The 26,427-nt window shown below is 27.8% G+C and overlaps 1 protein-coding gene across 3 annotated transcripts; it reads left to right on the top strand.

Moving 5' to 3' along the window:
- Positions 1-600: 600 nt before the first annotated feature.
- LOC105360901 (serine/threonine-protein kinase PLK1) lies at positions 601-20,734 on the top strand. Of its 3 annotated transcripts, XM_011498119.1 has the most exons (11): positions 963-1,040; positions 1,136-1,282; positions 4,550-4,854; positions 5,786-6,097; positions 8,862-8,966; positions 9,165-9,281; positions 14,380-14,594; positions 15,937-16,369; positions 17,749-18,236; positions 18,772-18,905; positions 20,381-20,734. In XM_011498119.1, the coding sequence occupies exons 3-11, from the start codon at positions 4,618-4,620 to the stop codon at positions 20,725-20,727; spliced, it is 2,388 nt and encodes a 795-aa protein (XP_011496421.1). In that variant the 5' UTR covers positions 963-1,040; positions 1,136-1,282; positions 4,550-4,617; the 3' UTR covers positions 20,728-20,734. The 3 variants fall into 3 exon arrangements, with proteins under 3 accessions (XP_011496255.1, XP_011496339.1, XP_011496421.1); XM_011497953.1 differs by lacking the exon at positions 1,136-1,282 and having other exon boundaries at positions 601-1,040; XM_011498037.1 differs by having other exon boundaries at positions 958-1,282.
- Positions 20,735-26,427: the final 5,693 nt, after the last annotated feature.

The following is a 26,427-nucleotide window of genomic DNA, read 5'->3' as shown; positions in this document are numbered from 1 at the left end:
AAAAGACGGACGACCTGAAAAGTCAAGGGCTAGACGGCGCGTATCGCAGGTTCGGGCAGGTCGCGAGCATAATAGAAGCTAGATGCCCTGGATGCCTTCTCCCCGTGGCTCCCAAACCAGACAACCCCGCCCGCGGCCCTAGAGATGCGGGCGCGTTACGCTGGTGGGGCGGAGAAAATGAGGAGGGAGAGAAGCAACTTAGAGGGAGAAAGGCATATATCGGCGACGGCAGCCGTCAAGCCTACGCAGTCTGTCGTGCGAGACTGGCCAAGTTTGGATGCGGTCCGCGCGCGTTCAGTGAGAGGGACTCGACCGTCCTGTAGAAGACGTTTCACCGCGAGTTGTCGCGTAGGCGCGACCGTACGTGTATTTAGCCACGGCACCGATCGATAGTGGAACTACGAACCGAATGGTGAGAGGAAGGGGCCGGGAGGAAGACAGAATTGCCGAACGACGGGAATGCCGTCGGAGTGGGGATCAGAGCGACCAGCGACCGTTTGCACCTGCACCAATGCAACTTTAATCCCACGGTGCTTCGCACGGTTAGTTTATCGTGAGGAGACTCGACCCGGAAGTTTACATGCGCGCGCGAGCGCGCGCGCCCACCAAAGCCGATTCACAAAACTAGTCGGAGGCTGAGAGGATGAAAAGAGTGCGCAACCTTGCCCTCCGTCCACAAACTTCATCCACAGGAAGTGGCTTGTGCACGTGTGCGCGCTCCCGGCAAAGTAATAATGCTTGCACAAAGGCTCTCGAGGTCCCTCGGAGAGAGGGCGAAGGTGTGACGATCAATATCAAGTCGTGTTTATCAGCACGTCGATGTCGTCATGGATCGTCTCTACGTTGTCGACAGAAATCTGTCCTGAGAAGGCCAACGACAACAGTTCAAATTAGTAGCGGCAGTAACAGTATTTGTAACGCCAGTAGCAGTAGCAGCAGCGGCGGTTGCGGCGGCTGCGGCGGCTGCGGCGGCTGTGGCGGCTGCGGCGGTAGCATCGCCGGGATGCCAGCGGACGTGGCGCAGCCACCAAGGACGGCAGGTGAGAGGGGGACGACTTGCTTTCAGTGTTGCGCGAAACCTTCTGTCCTTTGTTCCAACACGATGTGTAAACATTCACGGATTACGCGGAAACAGGACAATTTCGGAGAAGCCGCGGGGAGCTGGTCCATAACGACCAATACTACCATTAGAAATTGAAGTAGTCCGATGCGGAACATGTGCTCGCCCCCTCATCTCCTGCTCTCTGCATGACGGCTTCCGAAGGAGTCTACATCTACTAAAGTGCGCATTGTAACAAAGGAAACTCAATTCAACTTAATATTCAAATACATCATCAAGTCGTCCGTTTTGGAACGCAACTCACATATATTTTTCATGCGTCGTACCCTTATGTCAGTGATAATTACCTCATCATTATAGCTGATTAGCCATTAATTCCTACAATTCGCGTTTACTATTTGTTTATGCTTAAAACGAATTGAGAGTATTATATACTTGTCGAGAATTTAGATTAATGTAATGTTATTAATTACGAAAGCAAATATTTCTTTGTATTCATCGTTCTGTGTAAGCGATTAAACATTCAAATCCGTGAATTAGAGACTCGGACATTAGTATTTTCATATTTAAATTTTTCAGCTATTTAATATATAATAGAACGAGGCTGTGACTACTTTAAGTTTTTTTCTTTTGTATAAGTGATTTTTTTAATAAGTTCGTAAGAAAATGCTATTTGTAATATATAATATTAGAGAAACTAATTTTTTTTTTATTTTAACTAATAGACCAGATTGGGCATCGCTTATGTGTTTGATAAATCAATGTTAATCAGTTTCATTGGCGTTAAACATTTAATAGCTTGGAACATTATAATTATCATATTTTAATTATTCAAAGTATCTATAAATCAGCACCTAAGATATTAAATAAGCCTTGCCTATTGTTAACCTCTTTTTTAAAGTTTCACCCAGTGACTTGAGTATTAAAATTTATCGTAAAGTATGGCCATGATAAAAATTTCTCTTTTTACTTTTTTTTATTATTAATTATTATAATTTTTTTAATTGGTATTAAATTACTTTAATTGATATTTTTTAATTACTATTAATACAATTTTAATTATTTTTCATTTCTGCTTCTATCAAAGAAAATAAATTACATTATAATACGATGCCAACCAATTAACCATTTTTTTCAGCCTCCCTATACATAACACAATCGAAATACAAAACACGCTGTATTACATAATTATATTGAAAATATATTGCTGATTAATTTAATAATCACGGGTGCATACAAGCATACATATAACTCTTTAAGAGATTGTTAAGTATGGAAACATTTGTAAACGTATATCAATAAGGTCGAAATGTGAAATAAGTGTGCGAAGTAAACAAGTTATTTTTACTCTTTATATTTTAACAATTTTCTAATTATATTGTTTTTATTACGGAGTTTTGATACTTTTTATAGATAATAGAATGAAAAAAAATATAAAATTCAATATTATTTGAACTATTTCCATATAATAATATTTAATTTGAAGAATTGTTATACTTATACTATTATATGTTAGATTTATAAAGTTATAATTAGAATTATTACATAATTACAATTATTTGTGTCTACACTGACATATACTAATCAATAAAGTTTTTGAAAAAGAATATAAACTTAATAAAATTGCCTTAATTTTTTTATTGACATTTTAATTTATATATTTTCTATTTTTGTAATAAAAATTTTATAGAAATATGTCAAATGATATCATTTGTAGTTGACAATTAATTACTTTAATGTTATCTGAATTATATTAAAGTATTGCTTTATTGAAATAAAATATTCAACGTTTAAAGATAACCTATCGTGTTCTTCAGAACTAATTTAAATAAAAATAATCCATTTAAAACAAAGAAAATATGTTTCTCTTGTTAAAAACGATTGTCTACGATACATACAATAATTGGTATAAAAATTATAATTAATGAAAATGTATAATAGTAATCATGAAGAAATACTAAGTTTTTAAAATATACATTACTAACAATTGTTATTTAATTTTTTAAAATTTCTATTTAAAAAATTATTATTTAATCTATTAGTAATTCAGATTATCATTTACTAATTATAAATAAAAATTTATTTTAACGTTAGATTGTAAGTAAAATTATAAATTATAAATAAAATTATATATATTATAAACAGCATATTATGATATTTTTAATACACGAATAAATGCTATTGTTATAATTTTCAAAGGTTCTAATTTTTGTTTAAAATTTCTTTAAAACTTAATTGTAATAAAAAAAAACTTAACTATTATTGCTATTAAGAAAGACATTTTCAATAAATATATATTGAAATATTGATTTATAATGCTTTATTTCTATTTATGAATCTTGATCAATATATTTTAATAAAAAATTAAGAATTTATTATTAACAGTTGCTTATAGATATTTAAAGAACATTACAAGAATACCATATTTTTATTAATTATTACATATTATGAATACGATTACATTTATTTTAAAACAAATTTATACAATAATAAATAATAGCCACAACTCTTACGTACCAAATAAAAGCTTGCATTTAATTTGGAATTTGTCCATTTTTATTTTACCTTATGAAAATTATCCTTAAAATATAAATTATAAATTAAAGTGGAAGCAAAATGTCAAAGTATATCAAGGGAAATGTTAACTTTATTTACATATTTATATTATATATAAAGTATTAAAAATATTTTAAGAGTTCAATTTTAAATATACAATTAGATCTAAGGCATTTATTTATAATTTTTATGTTACACAAAAATTATAGTTTGATCAAACAAATATAAATATAACATATCTGATTAGAAAAATTATTTCTTGAATTGTATTCAGTAATACAACGTATAATGTTAATTTATCTGTATTTAACTTTATTTGTATCAAAGGTCAATTACATTAATTATATTATATGATATATGTAATTAGCATTGTGTTGATTACATTTATTTGGTATTAAATTACCCAAAACTGTCCGCTTGAATGAAAATATAGCGCGAGTGTATGTAATATAATAAGCTATCACTAAAGTTGCGATAATTGCACCGTTATGGAAGAATATTTCGTTCCAAAAATTATGGATATTTGATATTTAATAAGTCATTGTACCATAGAGTTCAATTTACAGGTAGACGTCGATGCGTTAGCTATATCTTAGAAAAATTAGTTACTTTAAACGAGGATTCGACGAATACTATTGCAATACGTACAATTTGGGCACATTTGCATTAAGTTTATGAGGCAAACGGAATTTTAAAGAATAATACATCAACGTAATGAAGTCCGTGTGCACTTACCTGCCATAACGCAGTAGCCTCAGTTTTCAGGGTAGCTCATAATTCAATAATCTAAGAACACTAATTTTCATAAAACCAAAAGAACATTAACCTCGTTAAGCGAACTTCAAAATGTCACACAAAGGGATTTACTCCCATCTACAAAGTTGCCATTTTTCCTTTATTCCATGCTGTATTGAAGTGAAATTACATTTACAGGAAGCATCGGTTCTTCGGACCAGCAGAGCTCGAGTTCGTCATCGCTGCGCCTCGGAGACGAGCGCGACATGAAGAGTTTACCGCCCTCCTCTTCCCTCACCGGCATATATCTGCGGAGATTAAGGAGGCGTAGCGAATACACTGAAACTGGAAGCATCGGCTATGGATCGTCCGCACCTCTGGAATCCGAGAGCTCGTATTCCTCGCATCCGGGTTACCCGACAAAGCCCAGTCAGCCCAAGTCGCCTTGTAATGAGCTGCATACAATTCACCTTCAGCAATACCAGCAGCATCATAGCAATCAGGTTGATAAAAGAATAAACAAACGAAAAGAGTATTCCACCCAATTCCATTCCCATGATTGTTCGACGCGACTGAATTTCTCATTATGTCTTCTCTAAAATAGCGTTTTGGAACGACTTAACACTATTACAGAAGAAAAAGTATAAGATCAAATGAACTTCAAAAATACTTTTGAACTAATAAAGGCATTTAAAGATATTTAACATATTAATAATTGTTAACGTTGATTTGGTACAACTAATTTTGCTTTGATGATGTTGTATAAATGTAGCTTAAGCTATATCCCATTAAGTATTAAAAATTGCCGATAATCCAAATTAAATGTTTCCTAATTTTTGTTTAAATTCCAAATGCCACAAAAAATATAAAAATCTTTTTATTTATTATATTCCATAATATACTCCATAAAATAAAAATAAATTAAATCTAAAATCTTTTTTTTATATAACCAATATAAGAAGATTTTATAATTATGTTCTAAAAGATTTGTTAGTAATTTAATAATTTGAATATTAAAAAGTACACAAATATTAAAAAATGACATTTTATCATATTTCATTGTTGATTTCGAGCACAATAATACAAATTCTATACAATGTGGATATCAAGCGTTTAAAAAAGTTTTTATATCTAATATTTATTTTATTAATTTATTATTACTAATTAGTAATTTGTAAAAAAACAACAATTGTCAGCAAATAGTGGTAAGTGTACTGCTATAAATATGTCGCAATACTCAAATAGTTGAATAAGAAAACAATTAAAGATCAAAGATGATAAACTAAATTGTTTATACAAAATAATGAGTATTTATGTCGTATAATTATGTGGGCAACGTGTATAATATCCTGTAAATTTCTACAAAAAATGGTGGCATTATCAGGCAACTTATTGAAATTACTTCAGTTTGATGTTGCTTCTTTCGTTTGTCAGAACCAACAGACAGCGAGTCCGGGTAGCGCAAGGCAGTTATCATCAACGCCGAGTTCGAGGGCCTATGTGGATCTTTCTTTATCAACGAAATTACCCGGATGTGCTGCTGTATCTTTAACTACCTCGAGTAGTAATGATAATCGAAGGTTGGCTAAGACCATAACAGGTGCCATTAAAAGCAGGACCATCGCCTTGTCGGCAGCATCTTCTACGACCATGAAAATTGGCTCCTTATCGACCGAGGCTGAGACTAGCTACGTCATCGACTCCGAAATGGGCAATGTTTACTTAAAAGGACAACTGCTAGGAAAGGTAAATTTTTTTATTCCTTTCCGAATATTTGGAAATAACATATACTTCAAACGAGTTTCAAAGAGTTCTGACTTTGAACGAAGCAACAATGGATAGTGCTTTTCTTAGCTGATTGTATGTATGTAAATATTTGCGAGGTGTAACAGTGAAAAATAAATTGAGTGAACTATAGATTAAAGTTATAATCATTTTCGCACTGATATTATTTCACTAATAATACTTTTTTATACACAATATCTATCGTCTAACCATTAAATTTAGAGTGATTCTAAAACTGATCAAACATTTGTATATTAATAAAGTAGGTTTAAACAGCTCTATTTAAGTCTAATAAGTGATAGAAAATTGATTTATTAATAGATTTTTAAATAAATGTTCGTGGTTTAATGGTATTTTAAAGGATGAATTATAAAATAGAATAAGCTAGAACATTTTCATTCGAATTGGCGATTCTTTTATTATCATATTGAATTCAAATATATGTTGGTAAACGAGATTGGCTATTTCGAACGGTTATTAAAAAAAGTGATTACTTTATAAACATCATTTCATTGTTCCTTTATTTCATTATGAAATAAGTTTGAAAAATCTGAGAACTGTGTATTTGAAAAGAGTAATAAAATATGCCGAAATTTGCATTACTTATGGAAGGGCTAAAAAGTATTGATATTTCATTTACTCCCTACACACAATTATAAAATGAAGTAATTAATCTTTTGAAATAAATTCTGTTTAAATGTATATTTATCTAACGAGCAATTAGATTTAATAAATGAGATCAATTTTTATTTTCATAACCTATAATCACCAAATTTTTATTCCTTGTTAAAACTTTCTCAAGTTCAATATTATCCTATGAAAATGTCAACAATTATTACAAGCTTCCTTAGAAACGAAGAAAAAATTATTAATAGCCTGTACACTAGCCGGTACTGCATATACACTTATATAAAGTACGCAGCAACACTTAAGTCTCTGCAATCGGTGACTGATACTAATGGTATTGTAGCTCGCTAATATCTCATCAATGCACTTAGCAGTGCAATCACATTAGAATCAACAAGCGAAACGCAATCAAAATGACAGAAGGTTAAACAAAAAATAAATGGCACTCGTTCGCTTTGAAAATGTAAATTAAGCAATTAGTTTTCAACGATTAATTATCGACGTGCACATGGCGCGCAAGTGAAAGCTATAGTTGGCCTACGATTCGATAGAGGCCTCCTCTTTTCACTCATCCAAGAAAAAAAATTAGAGCCGAAGTCGTCTAGCCGTGTCGCAAGCGCTGCCAACCCGTTTAGATTCAGTTGCATGGCATATATTTATTTTCAATAGTTGGCGCATAGCCCGATGTCGTCGACCAGCCTTTCCCGCCTTTCATGAAATACGGCAATTTGACGACAAGTATGATGAGAGAAGTGGAAGGAACCGGGAGACGACAGTGATTTTAAAACAGATACGATGGCACTGTTTCGACTTGTGTTCTTGACTTATTACATCGGAGAGCTTTTATTCTTTTTTTTCTTTTTTTGTAAAGACATATCTTACATTATACAAACAAATATACTACTATTGGAAAGATTTATTCATGCGCGGTAGATAGCGGTTCTTAATATATTCATAATAAATTGAAATAGTTATAAAAATAAAATGTTCATCCCTTAACATTGTATTGGCTACAAACGTATTAATATTTTTATATGTCCTTTAAATATATTTAAAAATTTTTAAGTGATTTTTTCATTATGAATTTATTTAATTATTTTTAAATACTTCTTAAAGTTTAAAAGTAAAGTTCTTTTATACAACATTTTCATTTTCGATGTTAAGTTTATCGATTTAGTAAAAATTTCTTTTACAAACATAACTTTAAATTATTTTAACTATCTAAAGCCTTTTCACCTATTTAAAGCCTATCAAAAGCCGTTTTTAAATATAATGTTCTTTATTGCAAAATTTTAAAAAGTTATTACATAAATTATTGTTTTATGTCGAACAGGAACTTTATTTCTTTACAAATTTCTTACTTGTAACATCTTTAATTTTTAATTTCGATCGCTACTTATTATTCACTTAGTGTATTTTATTTAGTTACGATTACGTATAAATAATTTTGTTAAACGCTATATTACAAAATTATAGATGCGTAAGATTCATATAGCTAAAAATTTTATGTAAATTAAATTTATTTATTCTAAATAGGTATATTCGATGTATCTAAATTGTTATAATATTATATAATAAATATTATAATATAAATATTTTAACTAATTTTAGACGTTTGATTTATAATGTATGAAAATTCTAATGACGTTGATCAATTTGAAAAGCTGCGTTCTTATTTATACATTCGTACATAAATAAAATGTATTTTATTTCTCAATATATATTATTCGTTACCGACGTGTGTATGCACATGATACAATAAAGTTCGTTACCAACAATATCTATGGATTATGAAAATTAAACAAAGATCAATATATTCAACAGATTATTAATCAAGCTTATATTATTAAATTATATTATTAAAATATATTATTATTTATCTATATTTAGTGATCATTTTCGATATTTGTATTATTTGAAGAATATTAAAGCATAAAATTTTAAGTAATTTTAAGTAATATTTTTAGAATTTGTAAAAGCTATTTATATTATTTTTTATTCTTATACTAAGCGGAATATAGTTTATGTTTATCTAATATTTATCCTTTGAGTAAGAGAATCGACTTTTGTCTGGCAACTTTCCTCATTATTGTTTCAGGGAGGATTTGCACGAGTGTATCTCATTACTGAAGTCGCAACAAAAAAACAATATGCTTGTAAAATTATTTCAAAACATCAAATGCAAAAAATCCACATGCAAAAGGTACGAAAGTAATTCTTAAATATTGATAACTTACATATGTCGAATAGTTGATATTTAATGAAACCTCATTATGATTTTAATCTTTTATTCCTGTCTTCTAAATGGAAATATTTTGTCAAAAAAAAGTTTACAAAAAAAAGTTTAAAAAAAAGCTTTTTATAGAACAATACTTTTACATATATTCATTTTAACTACTAGATTGCTCGTGAAATCATGATTCACAAGGAATTGAATCATGAAAACGTTGTACAGATGCATCATTACTTTGAAGACAGCTTGAACGTCTATATGCTGCTGGAAGCTTGCCCAAAAAAGGTAAATATAATGTATATGTAATTTTATAATCAATATTCGATACTATTAATAATCAAAATTTTCTTATTAATGTGCAGTTTATTCAGTATTATATTTAACTGCTTCATAAATTATTACATAACTACATAATATTGTTATGTTTACAACGTTGCTATTAATTATTTAAAGTGAATATGAAAAATTTGTTTTATAAAAAATTTTGTATAAATAAATTTTATACCTAATTTGAACAAATTTGAATAATAACTAGGAACCTTTACAATCTGAAAATATTATGAATTTACATAGAAAATAAGTTTTATCCTAAATTTGTTCTTCAAAACTTCAAAAAAATAAAGAAAATTGATTTTGTTTAAAGTAGGAAATATTCATTGATAATCTATATTTTAAATCCTCTTGAAATTTTTTATATATTAATTATTTTGTATGACATAATATATAATATAATAATCTAATTGTGAAAAGAAAATTATTCTGTTTGAAATGAAAAAATAATTTTATATTATATGTTTAAATTATTTAACTATAATTATATATATATATATATATATATATATATAATATACTATTAGAAACGTCAGCTGCAATGTACGCAATCTTCCATTTGATAAAAGTAAAATACTTTCTATTCATTCTATTCTTTTATGATATTTTATAATAATACTTATAATGTGACTATAATAAAAATAACCTTGTACTTTGAAATTAATCGTATTAAATGCATTAAGTATTGCAAATGAATAATACGAGAACATTATATTAGTTTTTTAGAATTAATTTAAATTACTATAAACACTTATTTGATTATATTTGAATTATAAATTATCTCACTTTTCTAATGTTGGTATACTTAATAAATATCTATTCTTAATTAAAATATGATAATTCTTATTAGATTAATTTTAGTCTTCGAGACGTTTCAAACTAAATTTATTAATAAATGGTTTTAACGTATATATTAAACAAAATATAAAGTATTATTAATTTTTAATTATTGTAAAATAAATTTTACAACTCGTAATACTCGTAATAACTCGTTTTCCTACATACATAATTAATTATAATTAATGATACACAATTAATTAATAAATGATTAATTACACGGTATCTTTTTTAGTCTAACAATTAATAATATTTGATATAATATCATATATTTATTTATAATTATAAGTTACTTAAGAACCTAAACTATGATTGAAAAGCTATTTATCAATGTGGCATTTACGTTAATGATTATATACAGTAATATTTTTAATGAAAAAAAAGAAAGTAAATGAAAGATTGTTTTTTATTTTTCCCGTTGTTTTCTATTTAAAACATTTGCATGCATACTGAATTTACTAGGTAATATGTATTCAATACATAAATACCATTGTAAATAAATTTTTTCATTTTGTATCTTACTTTTAAGAGATAAGTATGTTTAAACTTTTGGCTATATAGATTTGGTCTTTGTATTTTATACACATTGAACTCTATTTTTCAAATAATCAATAAGCGATCAATAAAAATATTTTTCGCTACTAACAATGATATTTTATTAAGTGTCTATTAAAATTACAATTTGGAATATTTTTTAATATTAGTCGGTTATGTGATTCAAATAACAATAATAAAATAGTACTTCACAGTACTGAATAACTAATAGTTTAAGACTGAAAAGTCAATTTATATAACTCAAGTTATCTCAAATTAAAAAAAAAAATAGTATCATAGATATTTCATTTGGTCGCTTTTCGCTGATTTTATTATATATAATGAATATTATAAAAAAACAGCAAAGTTTGAATAAATTTTTACATGTATATTCTTATTTGTATAATATTAGAAAAATACGTCCGAAAAATATGATAAAACTCACATACATATAAATATCTATCAAGAATTTCAACTTGCAATTTCATTATTATATTTTTTACATTATTAAAATATTTTTCTTTTAATGTTCGCAATAATTGACGATGTAATTTGTATAATTTGATATACAATCTTAAATATAAATATAAGATACAATTCATAATATGTTACTGCTAGAGGAAATGTATTGAAATATGATAATATTCTACTTTACTAAAGTTATTGATAATGATCATAACTAAATGACTTTTTTCTTTAATCACATCCAGTATTCATATTTGAGAAGTAACTCATGTGTTCAAGGTCTTCATAGTTTGTTTTCAAAATAACTTTCAAATTTTTAAATATGCAACGTAGCATATGTCGGACTAGTTATTATAACATAACGTTCCGTCTAACTATTGCTATCTGCTTTAAATTTACCAATAGTTAATGCCAATAAACGTAAGTTGGTCCGATTACTTTTATTCGTTCGGATGACCCAGTGCTCATTCAAAGTCGAGAACTTTATGTTCCTAAAGCTTTCATGATACTATGAACTAAACTGAATATTTACTGTGGTCACAATACATCGGCAAATGAAATCAAGAACCTTATACACAGCCAAAATTATGGACTTCTAAAAAAACAAAGGCGAAATTAAAAAATAGATAAAAACTAATGGTTCCCATGTTGCTCAAAGAGAAGGTTGCAACTCTAAATCACATGACGGAATCATATGAATCATGTGACGAATATATAATGGAAGCTTATCTCGTTTTTGTGGCCTTGACCAATGACGAGGAAGCGATCGTCGATATAAAATGGCTGGCGTGAATCGTATTGAAAATGAGCGTCGGTAAGTTGATTGGTACGTTTGCTTTTATCATGCGCTACACCACGAAGATAGAATAAATGAGAGAGAAGTGAAAGGGGGAAGACTTACAATCTGGTCTGTTCGTTTATGTGCGTTATCGACGCTCGCCAGAATGTATTTCCTCTTTACGGTCCAATAAACTATTTCTCTTTCTTTGTTTTTCGCACATTCTATTTGCCTTCAAATGCAGCGGAATATTTCTTTTAAGGTATAGACGCAAGCCTGTGTCAACTCAAAGCAAGATACACATATGTGGTCATTCACTAGGTTTTCTTCGCTCATGAAAACTTCGACATGAAAACTAGGACACGGTTTTTTAGAGGTGAACATAGTTTTATTAATAATCTTATACACTTTTCATATTGTCAAAGAATTTTAATAATTAACTTTAAAAATCACCTTATTGAATGTAATTATATTTTCAAAAAATGTAGCATAATAGAACAGAGTATAGCAATCAAAAAAATTTTAGCAGTTAATTTAATAGCAGTTAATTTAATTTAATACTACATTTAATTTTTGCAATTTATGTAAAGTATAATTAAAAACTTATCAAATCATGGTCGATTAGAGAGACTAAATATGACAAATATGTAAATATGTTTTACATCAACGTACAGAAAATATAATATACATTTCTAAGAATACGTAATATAACGTATACATAATCCTATTCTATTGAATTTTCTATTGAAAGAAACTGGAAATTTCTGTTTTTAATGTTTATACCTTTATGTAATATAGTTTTATTAGAATTGGAAAAAAGTTAAAACACTTGATAGTAAACACCGATCACTCGAATAATATATTAATAAAATGGTATAGAATTGGATACATAGGATATAATCTTGGAATTTACCAATTTTGTTGATGGTTTGATTTTCTAACTAATTAATATATTCTATTAAATAAGCATTATATATATATATATATATATATATATATATATATATATATATTATCTATTAAATAAGAGTTATTTTAATACATTTTAAATATTTTTATTTTTATTTTATGCACCATTTAAAGGGATATTACTACTGTAATAAATAATAATGATTCTTAAATTAAAAAAAAAATTTTTATATTAACAAAATTTTCTTATCATTTATTGCTGCTTTCTGAGGTAAATTTTTTAATAAAATATAATTAAGGTTGACAAAATGAGTTACTTTATCAAGTACTTTCTTTATATTAATATTGAAATTAATATAAAATTGTATATTTCGTAATTTTTACTGGGGTAGTATTTCCCAATAATACAGAAAATTATATACATCAGTGTTAACGTCTAAGAGAAAGTTACATATTCTTTTTATCACATCATTATAATTATACATAAGGTATTTATTATAATTATGTATTTAAAATATTAATTAAAATTAAATTAAATACTTAAAAATAAAGTTAGTATCTACTTTACGGATTTTAACATGATTGTATTTACATTGAATACGCAGACATATAGACATACTTTGAGGCCGTAATATTCGATCTCTTTACTTTATTTCTGCTATATAATACATATATAAAGTAGAACATGTCAGGTGCAAAGATCTCATAAATTTAGATAAAATATGTGTGACAACCCTGCGCATATCGACATTGTTTTAACAGGGTGAACAGCATATATTTAATTACATACAATTTTATAGTATTTAAGCTTGAAAATAAACCAAAATTAATTTGTCACATTTTGAAACACAATTATCATGTTTTAATCCCAACCTTTTGCTTATATATTTTCTTTATATTTATTTCTATTTTAAGAAAATATATTATTTGTTTTTGTAAAGTATTTATACATTTTTTCTTATTATGGTCAATTATGTGAATAGATAGATTTTTAATTGCTGTATCGATGAATATGCCAAGTATATGTTAAATATATGATAAATATATGATGTAATATAATTGCGTATAAATAACAAATATTAATCTATTTAGATAACACACGAATTTAATAGATTTAGCATTATTAACATTAAAAAATTTACTATATTCATTGAATTCATTTTTATGTATAATTATTGTGATTATTTTATAATATTACTCTTAAAAAATCCTTAATAATTTCTTAAAGTTTGTAATATTTTTAATACCTTTTTTTGTAATAGTGACGCATTTATAAAGAGATGAGTATGTGGACGGTTTTGTGTAGTTTTCTTGTTAGATTATTGATAAAAAGTATACGAAAGTAAATAAATGTTCATAAATTATCGAATATAATGGCTTTCTCGAGGATTTGCTGCAGTTAAAATTGAAATTAATTAAGATATCATGAAGATAATTCGACACGTAGTCGAAGGCATAATCGAGTGAAACTACTTTCGTCTCACATTTTAGTCTCTTCTTTTTCCTTGACCAATAAATCTGTATTTTTAGAGTTTGGTGCATGTATTGAAGTACCGAGGTAAAGTCACGGAACCTGAAGCGCGCTATTATATGAAGCAAATGGTTAATGGCGTTGCGTATATCCATTCCCAAAAGGTCATACATCGCGATCTCAAGCCTGGCAATATGTTCTTGTCTGAAAGAATGATCGTCAAAATCGGAGACTTTGGACTCGCAACCCAACCCGACAACCAAAGACGCAGAGTGTGAGTTTAACTCTTCTTCGATCTTCATTTTCATTTTTAATTGTTATCTTTTGACTTTGGAGTACAATTTGGTGCCTTAAGCTTGGATTTATTCATGCTCATTTATTGTGGTAAATATTAAATTTGAATTTTTTTATTTTAATGCAATATTAAATATAAGGTATATTAAGCGGCTATCATCCATGCTAGTCTTTTGATCTTATAATTTGTTTTAATCTTGATATATTTTTAAAAATGTATAAATAAGTTATGAAAATGTAAAAATATGGTATATTTTTATTTTGAGTTAATGCTGTAGAGTATCTTCTATCGACGTATATTCATGTAAGTAACGTCAATACCATGCTGATATAACAAAATTTAACAGTAATTTTGATATTTTACCGTACAGTCTGTCTTAATTCTTCATAAATATTAATCCCACATTCTTGCTCTTATTTTCAGTTATTATTACATTATATAAGTTTTTTGGAAATAATTTGAATGTTCGAATTTTTTATATATATATCGTTCGATTTATTGTAGCTATAATGAAAGTATATAAATAATTTAGAAGAGATTATCTTAGTTAAAAAGTAAAGAAAAGAGCTGAAAGCAACGGCCTTGAGCCACATTTTAAATGCTTATATTCTATAATTGTTTTAATACATGATTATAAAAATATAATTAAGTATATACATTTTAGGAATTTTGTTTTTGAAATTTAATTATTTTGTAGAGTTTTAAAAATTTACGTTCAAAAAATTTTGTAAACAACTATTGGCTATTTTTCAATATAAAATAGAAGAAATAAAATATAGAAATAAATAAATTTTAACTTAAGACAATTTTGAGTACCGTAAAATAAAGGAAGTTATAAATAAGAAATAAATAGTCAAAATACAATAAATAAATTATTTTGTCATATTTCATAATGTAAATAATATTTGTATGTCATTTTTTAATTAAATTACATAGACAATATATATTTTATAATTATATATTATATATTTATAATGAATTACAGAATAATAAAGAAATTGTAAACTTATATGTCACTTTAATTTATATTTATTAATTATTGTTTTTTTAACAGAAAATAATATTGAAATACTTGATATTTACTTTCACACGTCATTTAATTTTACTTTTATGTTTACATTGTCTTTATAGATTTATTCGAATTAATACAAAATGAATTAATAATTTATCAAATAAGATACGACGAATCATTTTGAATTAATCTATGTAACGATTTATTCGATCTATCAGATATCGAATAAGAAAATATGAAATACTTGAATAGTTTTCTAATTAGATTTTAACTGAAGATCAGAAAAGCATAATATGGAAATCATTACAGGACGTTATGCGGTACTCCGAACTTTATAGCACCGGAAGTGTTGTTCAAACATTCCTATAGTTACGAAGCAGACGTCTGGGCCCTCGGCTGCATCCTCTATGCCCTGCTCGTTGGCCAAACACCCTTTGACTCGACCACTTTAAAAGAGACATACGCGCGCATTTGCAGCCATCGTTACAAAGAGCTCGATGATACGATAGCCACGAGTGCCGGCCAGGACCTTGTACGATGGCTCCTGCAGCCTATCCCGGAGCTCAGGGCCACTGTCGAGCACGTCAAGAAGCATCCCTACCTCACCAAGGAGTACGTACCTGCGAGTTTGCCCGATAGTTGTTGCTATCAAGTACCCAGACTTTCATTCGTCGAGAAGACCTCTGCATTCGAGAGTCTCCCCTCGACTTTCAACTTCTCATCCGGACACGATCGCGATTTTGTGAGTTTCGTTTAAGTTTTCTCCGGGCCGAAATTCCCAATGTTATCATAAACATCTTATGCATCATATTACTCTTACACGTCAATATTATGCATTTCATATAAACGCGCGTGCCTTATTGCAAAAATCTGTAAAAATTTGATAGAATAGAACTGCATTTTTCATAATTGAATTCTCGTAATTTGAAAACTTTACATCACTTATAATAACTTTATATTACCGATATTAATACTGAACAATATAATTATAGAATTTGTATTATCCGTTTCCCTTTATAGTTCGAACACATCTCAACTAAATTTATGCTAAAAAATAACGAATTTACGAAAGTTATAACCCGATAATATAGTTTTCAGCTTTTCTAAAAAAATTTTGATACATGCAATTCTAAATAAAAATTATATATTGATGATATATATTGTTATAAACATTTTCAATTGAACACAATTTTGCTGCATATAAAACTATAATTGGTAAAAAAAATTACTAAACATACAATGAACGGACGAGGCATATTATTCATTAACACTATAAATCAGTATTCGGTCAATTTAAACTTTTTACAGATCAATCAATGGAATATTATTTAAATTGAAAAAATTAAATAAAATAATTTTTATTACTACAGAGTATTGGTTAAGATAAAAATCAAATTATATAAAAAAATATTTATACCTTCAAATTTTACATTTCATACATCAACTTATAATAATCTAAAACTATTATTTAAAAGAAATATTCTCGAAGAAAAGGATATGACGATTCATAATTTTCAATAATAATTGACAAAATTGAGAAAATCATTATTTTGTGTGTGTCTCCGTGCATGTGCATTTAAGTGATAATGATAAATAACATCAACTTTATAAAGTATATTCATTAAAAATTGTCATTTTATTCTTCAACGTAATTTAAAAAATGTCTATTGTTATATTGATATCTGTAGTATAATGTGGAAGGTGAAAATTATCTTTATTATTTAAATGAATTAAGCATAGAAAAGAAAAAGAAAGCACTAAAGCAATATGGTAATGCTGGTATTTTTATATGAAAAGACAAATATCGCTGCATGTGTACGCGCGCGCGCGCGCGTTTGTGTATGCGCGCGCGCATGTGTGTGTATGTGTGTGTATTTTCATAATAAAACTGAGCGTTAAGAGTAGTATTTTAAAATTAATAGGAGGAAGTAGAGCATTGAAGTGCGAAGCTGTTTCGTCGTATCGACCAAAGTGTCAACCTTCACGAATGAAGCAACTCTAAATTATTAAATAATGCACGCATGCCAATAGAGAAGCGCGCGCAAAAAATAAGCTCGTTTCCTCTTGACGCAAACGGGTGCGTTAAAACGCAGATACACTCAAATGCGAACTTGTTACCAGGTGAACGAGCAGGAGCAGGTAATCCAACAGCACATGCAGCAACCACAGTCGAGCTCGGGACTGTCACACAAGTCTTCCCAGACCAGCAAGAAGAGCAAGGTCAAGGGCAAAAAGAAGGTGTCGAGCTGGCTAGCGAGCTGGCGTCTGCCCAAGTTGCCGCGCTTCCGTCGCAGGATCAGCAGTGTTATGTGTTTGGAGGCGCGAAAAAAGCAACAGCAGCAACAACAAGGGGATCTGGGCCCAGGACTCGAGGGACCCGCGACACATAGCCAGCAAATAAGCAAGGCTCTCGAAGAATGCCTCGCAGCTACGGGAAAGGGTCCACCATCCGAATGCAACCCGCCCCTCGTTCATGATTATGCTCCCCTCTTCGTCACCAAGTGGATCGACTACTCTAACAAGTACGGCCTGGCCTTTCAACTGTCGGACAAGTCCGTTGGTGTGCTCTTCAACGACAGTACCAAAATGAGCTACACTTATGATAGGAGGTAATGGAAGGGACAATACTATTTTAATAATAGCTGCATATATTAAGTCATGCTTATTAAATCTTAATCAATGTACTTATATCGGAGGACTGAAGCGCCAATAACATTTCCAATTATTCATTTTTGTTACCATATCTGGATTTGCTTAAATTACTCAAATGATCCATCCAATCACTTTGCATGCTTTACTACTATGGATAAAGTAATTAATTAATCACAAATAAAAAAAGTTTTTGTTATTTTATAATTTTTTTATTGTATAACGTATTGGATTCATATATATTATGAAAGTGCTGAAAGGCTTGTATAAAAAAAAAATAAATAAAAAACATTTTGTGTGGTATAACTAACTATTTTTCTTTATGTATGAAATATTTGTTAAAACAATTGTTTATCTTATAAAAACAGTTACTTTACAAACAAGATCAACTAAAAGTAAAATTAATTGATTTTTTTTAATAAAGTATAGAATAGTTGAATATACGTTGTATCAAAGACTAATACATTTTTGTGTTAATATTATTAAATATTTCAGACGAGTGGAGTATATGACAACGGATGGTGAAATTATAAGATACAATCGCGAAAGAAATATCCCTATAGATTTGCAAAAGAAGCTTGACTTACTACGACATTTTACAGACTATATGGATAAACATTTAACGGAAGGTAAAATCAATGAAAAATTTATGTACTTTGAATATTTTATTTACATATGAATTGCATATTACAATGAATGAATAATGGTCAATAGACAATAATGTTAATTTATTATAACACTATTCTATACTTCACGTCCGATAATGCAACACGAATTCCATGGCTTCAACAACTTAATAATATATTCTACATATATATTCAGCTAATGCTTTTAATAAACTTTATAATATTTATAAATTAAACAAAATTTTTTAATTTTAAATCATTTTCTATTAATATAAAATCATTCAAATAAAAAATATATATTTCTATTTTCTCACAAACACAAAGGCAATAACGCATGTTTTCTTTTTTAAATTAATTTGGTATTATATTGTTAAAAAGCAATTAAATTATAAAACATCAAGATGTAATTATATAATTTAAGTAAAAAGTAATTACTACATTTTGAAACATTTGTACATATTCATTTTCAAATAATCCAATATTTTACGACATTATTGCTTTAAAAAAAAATACAAAGTTAGTCCGAAAGAAAGATAGATATTTTTATAACTACATAAATCTACATTAAATAGAGGTTTGTTTATCATATTCATATTCACAAAAATATTTATAGTTATACGTAATGATGTTATTAATGTTGATTCATAATATTTGTTATCTGTAATCTTCAGTATTTAATCGATTAATAGCAAACACATATAATTTTTATTTATTATTTATATGAATTTATTAAAATTATTGTTTTATTATTTTTTACACAACAGAGTATTTAATATTCAAATTACTATAAATTATTTATTATATTTTATTCTGATTTATAATAAAAATTAATTTATTATAATCGGCAATTTAAACTTGAAAGTTAACAAAAAAATAATCATAATTGCAAGGATAAACATTAATTTAATTGAAAGAATTTTTATCTTCTTATAACTTTTACTATGTACAGCTAGTAATAAGAATTATATTTGCAAAAGTTATAAGCAAATAATAAAATTGATGGCATTATTAAGAATTTTTGAAAAATTTTATAACAAATTTTTTTATATTTTCTTTCTTGAAAAAAGAAAAATTCAATACAGCAATGGAACTATGAAAACTTGTATTTAAAAACTGTTTCTTTTATATAACAAATACTTCTCATTATTGAGTTATCGATTAAAATAAAATTTTCAGCAAATATATTAAGCCACTATATTATGAAAAACCAAATTTTTAAATTTCAGATTTAAGAAGAGAAATTAATACTTTATCATCTGTTAGTCGTTTAAATTTCTTTCAAAATATAAATTATCCGTGTCTCCATAATATTACAAGAGCAAAATTCGTAAGCATAAGTAGGTACTCGAAAATTTGTAACGACATAATTTGTTTTCTACACATAGCATACTTTTGAGCTCAAATTTGTTACATTAAACGAATGGCATAATTAAGAATTTCACGAGAGTCAACTAATCGAATGTAATCTGTGTGCTTAGGTGGCGAAATCACGGAGCACCAAATCGCCGTGCAGGGTGGTCAGCGACGTGACGCAAGGAATGCTAACGTACCGATAATGCACCGTTGGCTACGCACGAGCAAAACCATCGTTATGGAGCTAAATGTACCCCTCGTTCAAATGAACTTCCTCGAGGATCACACGAAACTTATTGTATCGCAGCAGCCACGCGGAGGTTACTTTGTCACCTATATCGACGGTGAGCGCCGTGCCTCTACTTATCAACTCGACGAGCTACGCAACAGTGGCTGCAGCCCCGAGCTCCATGATAGGCTCCTCTACATCTACAAAGTCACCAAGGAATTTGCCGAGCTTGATACTGCGTAGACTCCCTAGCTACCCCCCCCCCCTCTCCCTATCTATCTTCAGTGTTCTCGAGGAGGGCTACAAGGTTTCCCCGTTATAAGTGAGTTCGATGTAATTATAAGCGATGATTCATGATTTTCCTTTGATTTTTTTTCTTTCTAACATAATTGTACGTAGCGATTCCTCTTTTTTTATGTTAGGCGAGCTTATCATCTGGCGATCGACTTGTCGACTAATTTAAAAGTATCTTTTCAATGAAAGCGCTCTCTTACGGCAATTTATAATAATGTGTCGTGTATTACTTGGGAGCTCCTGATGATACGAATAAACTCTACATTTTGTATTATGCAGAGTATAGAATCTTAAAGTTTCATAACATGACTGTGATATACGTATCTAGATGTGTCATACAAAATTCTGCCATCAAAATTTTCACACTGTTCGAAAATTTCTTAATTTTTTTAAACTTTCGGCAATCCATTTCACAGTCAAACATTTCGTTTTCATCGTAGAATAATCAACAAATAATCCTATAAGCAATTATTGAAATCAAAGCAATAACTTAGTTAATATATCATTTTTTTAAATGATTAATTTTAGTTAATGAAATATGAAGTAATTATATACAATTTAAAAGGAAGAGAAAGAAAAAGTAGAAGAATATTGTTGTTTAACTATGTTGTATGCAAACTTATACGTTTAAGATTGTTTGAATCTAGAACAACATAAACATTTTTACATGATTGAATGTCAGATTTGGAAAATCGACAATACATGTTTCGCGGATAGAACATTAATGATTAATAATAAATATTTCGATGTTATTCATACTAATCTCTGTCACGGTCGTCAAGGGACTCTTTTTGAATCCTGCTATTGACCACGTGTTCTGCTACACTTGTAAATGTTTCATTTTGTTTCCATATATTTCCCCTTCGCATTATGTATTTGATTATCTTGATATATCAGTAATGTCAATGTTCTATCAGCGAATTTTTATTGAAATCTTATGCTATCATCTTCATAAAAAAAATTCGATTGGTTGGTTCCGTTTTGATATTTCAAAACATTTCTGGTCTTACATCGGTTGTAATGCATATATTAATGCACGAATCTTAGATGCAAGTAGGACTATACCAGATAATATTAGTTATTTTTATTAATTATATTCATATTGATTTGTATACATTAATAAGTTATTTGTATTGCCATATTCGATCTACCTTAATTTATTATCTAAATTTCTAGCATAGTGATATATGATAGTCTAAATGTAAACTTATAATCGTCTCAATCAGTCTTCAATAATGGCATTGTCGTCGATATCATCGTTGTGACAGATCTTGAAAACCTTCATGTTAAACGATGTCGAAAAACACTATTGCTACCGGTGAGAAATTACAATTGAAATGTCTAAAAATAAAATTTAGCTAAAATGATTACGACACATGTAAAAATGATATGGATAATTCGTAATCATAGACACTGGTTGCCCCATGCTTTTGTATCAGAACAACACTTATTACTATATCATAAAAATATCTAATAAAATACTATCCAATTAAAAAATAATAAATAAAAGTGTTACAGATCTCATAAATACAACCAAATATCTGTAAAAGATAATAAACAAGTCTATCACTATTTTAAACAATACATTATAGGAATTGAGTGCTAAAATTATACTTCATAAATGGTTTAGAGATATTAGAGGTATCATTTATGAATATATGTTTTAACGTACTAAATATGTATCAAAAAAGGAGCTACGTTTGCGACTGAAGTTTGAAATTTAATTCCCTAGTTCATTCGCACTACCTTAATTTAGTGTACTTAATGAAGTTTTGGCGTCTGCAGTTAGTAGTAAAATTGTAAAAAATTTCTAAATAACAATAATGAGTATCGTATTGTCTGTTTCTGTAATTCGATAAGCATCTGAGTGCCAAAAATTGATAGACCTTTTAATTAAAAATTCTCCTACATGAGCATCCTTGGCCATTTTGCTTTTTAAAAATATTTGCCATTAATTAATTTATACACTTTTTTGTTTATTCTAAAAATTAGAAAATGAAGAAATGAAAGTTTAGATTTAAGTTTTAGATCTAAATTTTGCAAAATGCAGCTAGTAGAACAATGCATTTCTATTCATTAGTGAATTTGTAATTATAATAAATACTTTTCGATTCAATCAATGACATAATATCAACTTGAATATACAGAATAAGTTGAATATATCCGAATAATAATGGCTTAAGTAATATACGAGTTCTATATTTCTTTCTAATCCTCCATTAAGTGTTACTCTTATCAACTGTTTTTATCTAAAGCCATAAAATCAATATGATTTAAGTAAGAAATCTCAATATGTTATTATCAATCAGGGAAATATTAAATTATATTGGTGTGTTTAAATTGATGCCGGATAATTATTTGTAAAAAACATTATTTTTCTTTACTTTTCAAATCAATTTATATACAATGCAGATTAATTTCTTATCTTTTTTTGCGTTAGAAAACAAATAATAATTCATCATAAATACTCTAGATCGACTTAATTTGCATACCAATTGAAAATGCCAAATTCATATATTCGTATATAGTTAATTAATAAGAAAGAAATATAACTGGTTAAATAATAAGTTTAACCAAAACAACGATAATGTGATAATGATTGAATAATCGAAAAAATCTATGTGTATAAAAAATATATGCCGTATTTTCTATGCCATACGCGTCATACCGTGTATACGTCTACTTATTTGCAAAAAATAAAAAAAATAAAAACTTGTTGAGGTATATATTTATATGCCTCCTAGTCAATCATTCTCAAATAAAGCCTAGAGATAACAAAGAAGAAGATAGCAAAGAATAAAAGTCTTTTCAATCATAGTACATGGCAGAAAAACACTGCCAATAGACTCAAGGCTGCATTTAGGTTTTCCAATTACAAAAATAAAACAGTGTGATGATTCGGTGCGATATTTGATAAATCATCGTTAATAAAATATATCATACTAAAATATATCTTCACGAGCTTATGATTATGAATTCTGAAATTCATATGCATATTCTGGCTGGTCATTAATACAGGTTAAAAACTGGTTAAAAGGTTGAAGAATTTGATTATTATTTTGGGTTTGCATTAACCAATTTGTTGTTTCTATATAACAATTTATCGATATTTTATCTTATTTGTTAATCTGTGATTATATTATCTACAAAATGTGGGTTAATGCAATAATTCTTTTTCTAAACTAATTCAGGGGGAATGCAGAGTAACATAACGATTTCAACAAATTATAAATATATTCTGATAATTGTATTAGTAAAATTATAAAGAATTAGCTATTCGACAAAAATAAGTTTAACATATTACGTTGTATTAATTGGTTTCATTTAAATATATAATTGAGCGCAGTGTAATAGATAAATTATATATTATTACAAAATTATTGTTCAGATTTATGTTTAGTAATACGCTTGAATCTGTCAATCGTACTATATTAGTTTAAAATGTATTATTGGAATAAAATCGTTGTTTTTTTAAGATTTTTGTACTCAAACTTTTATTAAGTTTATTGAAATAAAACCATTTTAATCAATTAACGATGATTAAATTTGCTTTTGATTGTTATATACGTATTTAATTGTATATTAAGGAATAAAGAAGATAATTGCTATTTAAAAATTTTTTATAATTATGAAACATTAATTATACGCTTTTATTAAAATCCCAATATTTAAAAAGAATTACAGTACATCTTGAAATAATCTAAATTAATAACCAAGTATAACGTAAAAACTTTTTTCCTACATTTGTAGATACATGTATACAGATATATACATACTGTCACCTATTTATATATAACATACATAACATATATAACGTATATCATAACTAAACAAAAAATTTAACAGGGAAGTTATTCGAAGAAAAAAGTCAAAAGGCCATCTGCATTCATACAATTGTTTCTGCTATTAAATCATATTAATAACGAATGACTGATACAAATCAAAAGATTTTATGCTATATGTGTATTTTTATGGATGCGTGTATGTATGTGTATGTATGTGCGTATAATTTGCGCATACTCTGAGTGAAGTTAAATACAATGGTAATTAACGTCTTCATTTTTTAAGTTCTTCCGTTGAGTACTTATTTGAATTCAGAAGATTGAGGCCAACATTATGTATACTACTAGAAAAGAAAGTTTACAGCACTTTATAACTTCAAAATCAACCATTTATAATTGGCTATAATTGCAATATTAAAAAGAATATGTAAAGTATAAAAAATAAATCTGGCGATGTTGTTATGGAGGTGAAAGGAATTGTAAAATAATAATGCCGCGAACTTTATTTTTTATCAGAACTTTTCTCTAGTTATAAGAGTTTACAAATGAGAATTGAATAAAAGTGGAAACAATAATATATTACGCTATCAAGTGCTTTATACGAGTCATTTCATTACACACGTGATAAGAATCTCAATAAAGAATCTCAATAAAGTAAAGATCTCAAGGTTAAATTTTGTATCTTATATAATCCAGCCATTGTTCCGTTCCAGTGTCATTTAGAGTTCACTTTTAAATCTGAAAAGCTCTTTCTTGCTAGATGTACTTATTAAAATCCTTTACTATATTTACATGTGATGCGGTACAAAGGTGATTATTTGATAGGTTCAGTTTTATTTTATACTTTATATTCGATTTTACATAAATTGTTATATTGATACTTTAAAGTATCGAACTTTTCTTTTGATTTTTAGATTTAATTAATAAGATTGCAACATTAGTTCCATAACTATTGAATTATCTATTTAAATTATTCATAATATATTTAAATTGTAGATATTATTTTTTAACAATTAACTTAAGTCGGTTATCATACTTGTTACTGTATACAAATCTATTACATTCTCGAGACTCTGTGTTGGTAATACATTAATCGAAATAATGCAATGTTATAGAATATGACTGTTCTATATAATTAATTCATACAATACTTGAAAAATGATATTAGATTATATATTACGAGCATTGAGCATCATAAAGTATCAACTATAATATAAACATTAATATTGATATTTTATCACAATATTGAATTTCAAGATGAATTACAATTATTATTGTCCAAGTATCTTGAAATAAACATTTTGCAATATGTGATTAATTGAATAGTTTTCGCATAACGTTGCCTACAAATAACTATGAAAAACATTTTATTACGCTAAAGCTTAATTAAAAAGTCCCAGAAATGTTGTCATATTTTGAGAATATAAAATCACTTTATTATAAAAATTATAGTTTGAATTAATAATAGTTATTGGAATGTAATCATTTTTCTAATAAAATTTAAATACTATATGATTTTTAACATGTTTTGAACATAAAAATTGTTTTAAAATTAAGACAATAATTATTTGTATTTGTAATGTATAATAATATAAAGAAACATTGGAAAAGGAATAAATTTAAATAGACTTATTCAATTGCAATATTAATCTTTCTTGTCAAAATTATAAAATCAATCCCCTTATTTTTAAATGTAATTGTATTCGCGAGAAAAGTAAAAAATTTATGTCTTTAGAAAGATAATAAAATATTTTAATCTATTCCTTTACTAAATTTACTCATATAAATATATTTTACATAACGCAAGATATAAAATATCTGGTACACCTAATTTTAATAAAATACTAGCATAAGAACCCTAGCGCAA

The sequence above is a fragment of the Ceratosolen solmsi genome, unplaced genomic scaffold (assembly GCF_000503995.2).
Source record: "Ceratosolen solmsi marchali unplaced genomic scaffold, CerSol_1.0 scaffold10, whole genome shotgun sequence".
NCBI lineage: Eukaryota > Metazoa > Arthropoda > Insecta > Hymenoptera > Agaonidae > Ceratosolen > Ceratosolen solmsi.
This window is presented reverse-complemented; position numbering and strand designations above follow the sequence as displayed.